Here is a 6,830-nt window from a genome sequence, read left to right as displayed (position 1 = left end):
CAGAGCACCCATTTTATGGCAGAGAAGATTAAAGTTTGTGGAAATGAAGTCATTCTATACCAGTGTTCTCAACCTTCCTAATGCTGCGACCCTTTAATACAGTTCCTCATGTTGTGGTGACCCCCAACCATAAAATTATTTTCGTTGCTACTTCATAACTAATTTTGCTACTGTTATGAATCATCATGTAAATATCTGATATGCAGGATGTATTTTCATTGTTACAAATTGAACATAATTAAAGCATAGTGATTAATTTCAAAAACAATATGTAATTATATATGTGTTTTCCAATGGTCTTAGGCCACCCCTGTGAAAGGGTCTTTCGACCCCCAAAGGGGTCGCGACCCACAGGTTGAGAACCGCTGTTCTATACCATTGTTCTCTCAAGCTGGCTGCTGCTAGGTATACGGTAAGACCAGGGAAGCCCACATTTTTAACCATTCCAGATTATTCAGCATTCCAGATTAGCCAGCTTGAGAGAACAATGGTATAGAATGATTTCATTTCCACAAGCTTTAATCTCCTCTGCAAAATGAGGATTATAAACAGTATATTGTAGAGGAGAGAACACATATGAGGGTAGATGAGAAAACCAAGGCTCACAGAGACTGGTGACTTGCTGAAGACCACACAGCTAATAAATGGCAGAATCAGGACTGGAACTTTCTCACAAGATGCAAACTGACTATCTGAAGAGGTGCTTTGGAAAGTGCCTTGCCCAGGCACTTGGTAGAGGTGGAGAAGGTTCAGCCCAGTGACCCCACTGGCTTATCATTACAGGAAAATCACTAAAGCAAAAGAAGAACCACTGATATCTGTAGCTAGTTCCACAAAGAAGACCATAGCCATGCAGAAGAACACAAAACCCCTTGAAAAGGAGGCCTTGAAGAAGAAATGCCTGCCAGGAATGCCTCAACAGAGTCCTTCTTCTGACTCATCTGGCCAGACTGAAGGGAATGTCAAAACTCCACAAGAAATAAATTACTTTCAGCATTAAAGTGCTCCTGAAATGCATCCTGGCTCCAAATCTCCTTCTTAGGTTATCAGAGGGGATGATTCTCACAATGCTTCTTTCAAAGCTGCAAGCCAAGAAAATGGCCATCTCGAAGAGCTCTCAACTAAAGATGATAACTATGTGGATTAAACCAAGACTTGAGGGGCTGAGGAAGGAGATGTCTGCAGGGACTCTGCAGCCCAAGTCCTGTTCTGGTAGCCATGACAAATCCTTAATCATTTGAAAATCTGAACTAGTTATAGGATAAAATAAACTCACAATTAGGATTTAAAATAATGTTTAAAAAACAATATATGTACTTCACGAAACTATTGTGGGATTGGAAAGATCCTGTACATAGAGCACTCTGCACAGATCCTGGCATGTAGCCGGCACTCAATAAATGGTAGGCATTATTATTCCCTAGAGGCCCCATGCACGAAATTCAAGAGTAGGCCTTCCTTCCCCCTGCCAGCACTGGCTTCCCTCTTGCACCCAGGACCCGGGCTTCTGGAAGGTTGTCCAGAAGGACATCTGGTCTAATTAGCATATTACGCTTTTATTATTATAGACTGAATTTAATTGTGAAGGGCCTCTGGGCCCCAAGAGGAACTAGTGGTTGGGCTTCACTAAGCACTGTAGCATGACCTTTGAATACTCTTAGCTGTTCAAAGCCTCTGGCTAGAATCACATTTTGCTGCCAGCAGAGAGGGTGTTACTGGCAGGAGACGGAGGAGAAAAGGAAACTCTGCAGAGTGTAGGAAATGGAAACTCTGACAGGGATTGGCTATCAGGAAAGGGGGGTATAATTGGAATGTGATAAAAGCCAGCCTGCAGCCCGGAAGAGCTGCTGCTATACCTCACTGCTGCTCCCATCTGCAGGCTCTGGGCAGGAAGATTCCTTCTCTTCTCTCCTCCAAGGTAAACCCAGAAACTAAGAGGCATGGGTGTCAAGCGGTCACCTTTTGCCAGGCTGCCCAGAAAGCCCGGGCGCCCATTCCTGAGGGAGGCTGAGTCTCTTTTACTGCCCTGGGCTAAGACTGGTCTGAGGGGATGGTTGGGGCCTTTAGGTACAAAACTCCAAGAAGCATGAAACTGACCGTAACAGATGCCCTTTCAGCAATCTGTGGCCTTAGCTCTGTCATTTCGCCTTTTTGAGCTTTAGTTCCTCAGCTGCAAAAGGATAATCAAGCCACCTTGCCTGGATGATTTCAGAAACCCCTTTTGTTGCAGGATCGAATGTGACAGTGAGTTCATCGTGGCTAATAGAGTCATCTGGAATGGTTAAAAATGTGGGCTTGGACATCAGTAATGTTGGGATTCTGCCTCTCCCTGCTGGGCAGGCATGGGAATATTAAATTCTCTGAGTTTCAGTTTTCTTATCTATAACACGTGGTGGTTACGGGTATAAATGACCTTGTGCCATAAAGTGCTGTGTAGGCGCTCAATACAAGGGGTCGGGGGGAGTTTGTTTGTTTATTTGTTTAAATATGTTTTTTATTGATTTCAGAGAGAGGAAGGGAGAGGGAGAGAGAGAGAGAGAAACATCAGTGATGAGAGAGAATCATTGATAGGCTGCCTCCTGCATAGCCCCCACTGGGGATCGAGCCTGAAACCCGACCATGTGCCTTGACCAGGAATCCAATCATGACTTCCTGGTTCATGAGTTGATGCTCACCACTGAACCACACCAGCTGGGCGATGTTTACTTGCTTTTGATTCAAGAAAATTGCATTGAACTGACAAAAAGTGCATTACAGGTGAATTTGGGGGCACGTATATTTTCCTATTTTGTGGAATAATGAACGTAGGTTTTGAATTCCAACAGTCATGAGTGTGTGTCTAGATTGCATAGTTTACGGTGTGGCCTTGGGCAACCTCCTTAACCTTACTCTGCTTTCTTTCTGAAAAATGAAGCTGGTGTGAGGACAATGTTGGGTGCCTATAACTATTCAATGCATTGGAAAAATAAATTGATCCACAACCTTCCCCCCCCCCCCCCGAAAATTCTGTGTGACATCATGTTCTAAGTGCTAGGGAATAGTGATGAATAGTTTCTAACTCACAGCCACCCTCTAAAATAGGCTCTATTAATAACCCATCTTAGGATGAGTAAATCGAGACCCAGAAAAGGTGCTAGTATCCTGCCCAAGGTCAGGCAGGCAGTGAGGACAAAGTCAAGAACAGAAACCACGGCAAGGATACTAGCTGACATCATTGAGCATGCGCCACGTGCCAGGCACCTTACCAGGACAGGATTCCCTCACCGATTCTCAGGACCAGCGGGTGAGGCAGGAACATCACTGCTCCTGTTGCCACGAAGAAACGAAAATCCCGCAGCTCCTGAGAGGGGTCCTGGGCTCAGTCCAGAGCACTTCGCGGCTTTGTATGGACTCTTCCTCCAATCGGAAAGGAAGACAGCCTGGAGGGTTTGGCTTAAAATGGCTCTGGATCATCTCTTTCCTCTCCCCGTCCCCAGGTCCAGCGACAAAGCTGCCACCATGCGGCAGAAGGTGGTATCGCTCTTGTTGTGCTACCTGCTGCTCTACGCCTGCGGGCCGGTGGAGGCAGGTAAGGATCCCCGGACAGGGCAAGATCTCGGAGAAAGAAGCGGAAAGTTTCAGGATCCTTGGTTTAGAGCAGTGGTTCTCAACCTTCCTAATGCCGCGACCCTTTAATACAGTTCCTCATGTTGTGGTGACCCCCAACCATAAAATTATTTTCGTTGCTACTTCATAACTGTCATTTTGCTACTGTTATGAATCGTCATGTAAATAACTAATATGCAGGATGTATTTTCATTGTTACAAATTGAACATAATTAAAGCATAGTGATTAATCACAAAAACAATATGTAATTATACAGTGGGGCCTTGAGTTACAAGTTCAATTCCTTCTGAGACTGAGCTTGTTAACTCAATTATCAACTCAATGCAAAAAATCGGCTGAGAGGCAGCTGGTATCTCAAAAAACTCGTTAGTCGGGACACTCGTAAGTCAAGGCGCCACTGTATATGTGTTTTCCGATGGTCTTCCGACCCCTCTGAAAGGGTTGTTCGACCCCCAAAGGGGTCGCGACCCACAGGTTGAGAACCGCTGGTTTAGAGGTTCAGGCGTGCCTCTGAATGAGAGAAGCTATTACAATGGACAGCGCAGGCTTGTCGTGGCCAGAGCCCCAGATTCGAATCCCTAATCGGTCCATTCCTCCATTCTAACATTTATTCAATGCCAGTTATGTGCCAGGCACAACGCTTTAGGAAAAGTCTCTTCCCTTTAGTGAGGCTCTCCGAAATAGGAGGATGGTGGTCCCCAGCTCTGTGGGTGTTCCTGGGCATCAGGCACAGAGTAGGGGACTCTGCTCCCCACTGCACTCCACTTTGTCCACTCTCTCCACAGGCAAAAGGAAAGACTCGAAAGACAGCGACTCCGGAATCTGGGGCGCGCTGCCCTACATGGCGATTGGAGCAGGTGGGTCTGGAAGGTGGGAGTATGACAAGGTGGGGCGACCCCAGACCCGGGCGCTCCCTCACTGTCTCCTCTTCCTCCAGGAGTCCTGGCCTTCGGGCTGCCCGCTCTGGGCTTCACGGGCACCGGTATCGCTGCCCACTCGGTGGCCTCCTGGCTGATGAGCTGTTCCGCCATAGCGAACGGGGGCGGCGTGCCCGCTGGAGGGCTGGTGGCCACGCTGCAGAGTTTGGGTGAGTTGGGGGCCAGGCCCTGGAGCAGACACCAGGGCCACAGGTCGTCTCTCTATTTACTATTCCGGGTCCTTTCCGCAGGCCAGCTGAGCTCTCTGAAGTGCGTGTTCTTATAAGCCCCCTCGTACAGTGGGTGAATTGAGGCACCAACTGATTCAGTCATTTACTCCCAGCTGGCTTGCACTGGAGCCAGGATTCAAACCCAGACAGTCTGATTGCTGTCTTTCACATCAAGCCTCAGTTTTCCTCATCTACTAACCAGGACAATCTTCCTCAATTTAACATTTTATGAATCTGCTCATTCTCAAACACCCAGAGGGGAACAGCTCACTTCAATCTCACACCAGTTCTGGTCTTGACTTGGGTTTCTTGAACACCATGAAGGGGATTGATACAGAGCTCAGAATGATCCTTCTAAAAATTTGGCATTCATGTCTATCTCTATGAATCTCTCTTTCTTTTCCCCCCTCTCTCTCCTTCACCCTTTTCTCTCTCTCTCTCCCCCCCCCCCCCCCCCCCCCCCCCCCGTCAAAATCCTAGAGAAAAAAACACTCCTGACAAACTCTGCCTTTCTGAGCCCTCCATCTTCTCTCAGTTCTGGATGACAAAGCCCAATGGACCAGCCCAGAGGAACAGAGCCCGTCTCAGGAGGGCAGTGGGGAACACAGGCCAGGCCATACCCCAGCAGTGGGAAGTAAGGGGCTTGGGCAGGGCTAGCAACAGTCCAGTGTTATGAGATGGCTGTCCTCTCTTACTTGTGAGCCCTCCAGCACCCACAGAGAGGTCTCCACAAAGGTGGCTGCTGTTAGCATTATTAATATCACGGAAGACATGAGGAGAATGAGTTGTTATTTTGACTTTTTTTCATCTCTGAAACACAGCTCTGATTTGAGGTGGTGAGTTGGGAGGAGGGGGAAATAATACTCACTTTGCAGAAGTCCCCTTCCCTCTCAGGGCCACCGTTTCTCCATCTGAAAATGAAGAGGTTGGACTTGACCATTGGTTTCCAGACTTTTGGATTCCCAGGCCCGATGCCTGGGCTGCGCGTGACCTGGCTATACTTGCTTTACAGGGGCTACTGGTGGTGGCAGTGCCCTCATGGCCAACGTTGGTGCCGCTGTAGGCTATGCTGTCCACAAGCAGATAGACAACAAGGGGGCAGAGGAGGAGGAGGAGGAGTGAGCAGCTTCCAGGACACCCATCCCCCACCCTACTTCTTCCAGGTGAAGCCCAGAGCGCTCTCTGTGACACTCGTCAGCGACCAGGTGAAAAAGAGAATAAACTTCGCTCAGAAAACACTTGGTCTTGTGAGTCATTCTTCCTAGGAGAAGCCCTACAAGATCTGGGTCTGGTCTGCCTCATCCACACACCCCACCCTCCCTTCTCCCTAAAGCCAACCACAGCTCCTGAAACACCCCCAGCTGATTCTGTCCCTGGACCTCGGCATGTGCTGTCCTTTCTGCCTAGAATGTCCTTCTGAAGCTCATAAGCCAGAGCTCAGACATCCCTACCCTGAGGCTCCTTCCCAGCAGAGCTGCCTGCTGCCCGTCACACTGTGAATGCTCAGGCTGGATGTCGCCGGGGGCCAGGGAGGCAGAGCTCAGTTTAGTCTCAGTGAGAGAAGCTTCCAGCTCCTTCTCTGATTTGGCAGAAACGTAGAAACCAGATCTCTGTTCTCTGACGCAGCACCAGAGTGGTCTACCTCTGGTGGAGATAGAGGGCCAGACTTTTGCTTTGAAGAAAGTGTGTTAGCAGCAGCTTTTGGAGGGCTCAGCAAGGCCTCCCTTCTCTCAGGGAATCTGGGATAGGGTGAGCAATTTACATCTGGAGGATATGCCTCTGAGTGGGCAGGGAAGGCCAACCCAAGCCCGCGGGGAGATTTGAAGTTTGGGGGCAGAGTGCAAGGACCTAGGCGGGGAGGGCCAAGAGACCTTAGAAATCAAATGTCAGTCAAGGTAGGGCTGGTTCTATCACTAATGGAAAAAGAGAAAAACGCTGTGGTCCTGGTCTATGAGTGGGCACAAGCCTCAATGCCAGCCCACCCTCCAGGGAGATCTGCACCCCTGGGAAGTAGCCACATGAGAGTCACAATACCTGGTGATTCACAAAAGGGCCAAGCCAGCTGTCCTCATTTCT

At 48.7% G+C, this 6,830-nt stretch overlaps 1 protein-coding gene and 1 pseudogene across 3 annotated transcripts; both read left to right on the top strand.

Moving 5' to 3' along the window:
- The first annotated feature begins 308 nt into the window (after window positions 1-308).
- LOC118675017 lies at window positions 309-1,000 on the top strand (annotated as a pseudogene).
- Window positions 1,001-1,801: 801 nt separating this feature from the next.
- On the top strand, window positions 1,802-6,034 carry IFI6 (interferon alpha inducible protein 6). Of its 3 annotated transcripts, XM_036352281.1 has the most exons (6): window positions 2,188-2,244; window positions 2,635-2,757; window positions 3,477-3,568; window positions 4,393-4,464; window positions 4,545-4,694; window positions 5,767-6,034. In XM_036352281.1, exons 1-6 carry the CDS (start codon window positions 2,203-2,205, stop codon window positions 6,017-6,019), a joined length of 732 nt encoding a protein of 243 aa, XP_036208174.1. In that variant the 5' UTR covers window positions 2,188-2,202; the 3' UTR covers window positions 6,020-6,034. The 3 variants fall into 3 exon arrangements, with proteins under 3 accessions (XP_036208175.1, XP_036208174.1, XP_036208176.1); XM_036352282.1 differs by lacking the exons at window positions 2,188-2,244; window positions 2,635-2,757 and adding an exon at window positions 1,802-1,918 and having other exon boundaries at window positions 5,767-5,992; XM_036352283.1 differs by lacking the exon at window positions 2,188-2,244 and having other exon boundaries at window positions 5,767-5,992.
- Window positions 6,035-6,830: the final 796 nt, after the last annotated feature.

Source organism: Myotis myotis, unplaced genomic scaffold (genome assembly GCF_014108235.1).
Source record: "Myotis myotis isolate mMyoMyo1 unplaced genomic scaffold, mMyoMyo1.p scaffold_m19_p_2, whole genome shotgun sequence".
NCBI classification, from domain to species: domain Eukaryota; kingdom Metazoa; phylum Chordata; class Mammalia; order Chiroptera; family Vespertilionidae; genus Myotis; species Myotis myotis.
Note: the sequence above shows the minus strand (reverse complement) of the source record. Positions and strands in the feature narration are given on the sequence as shown.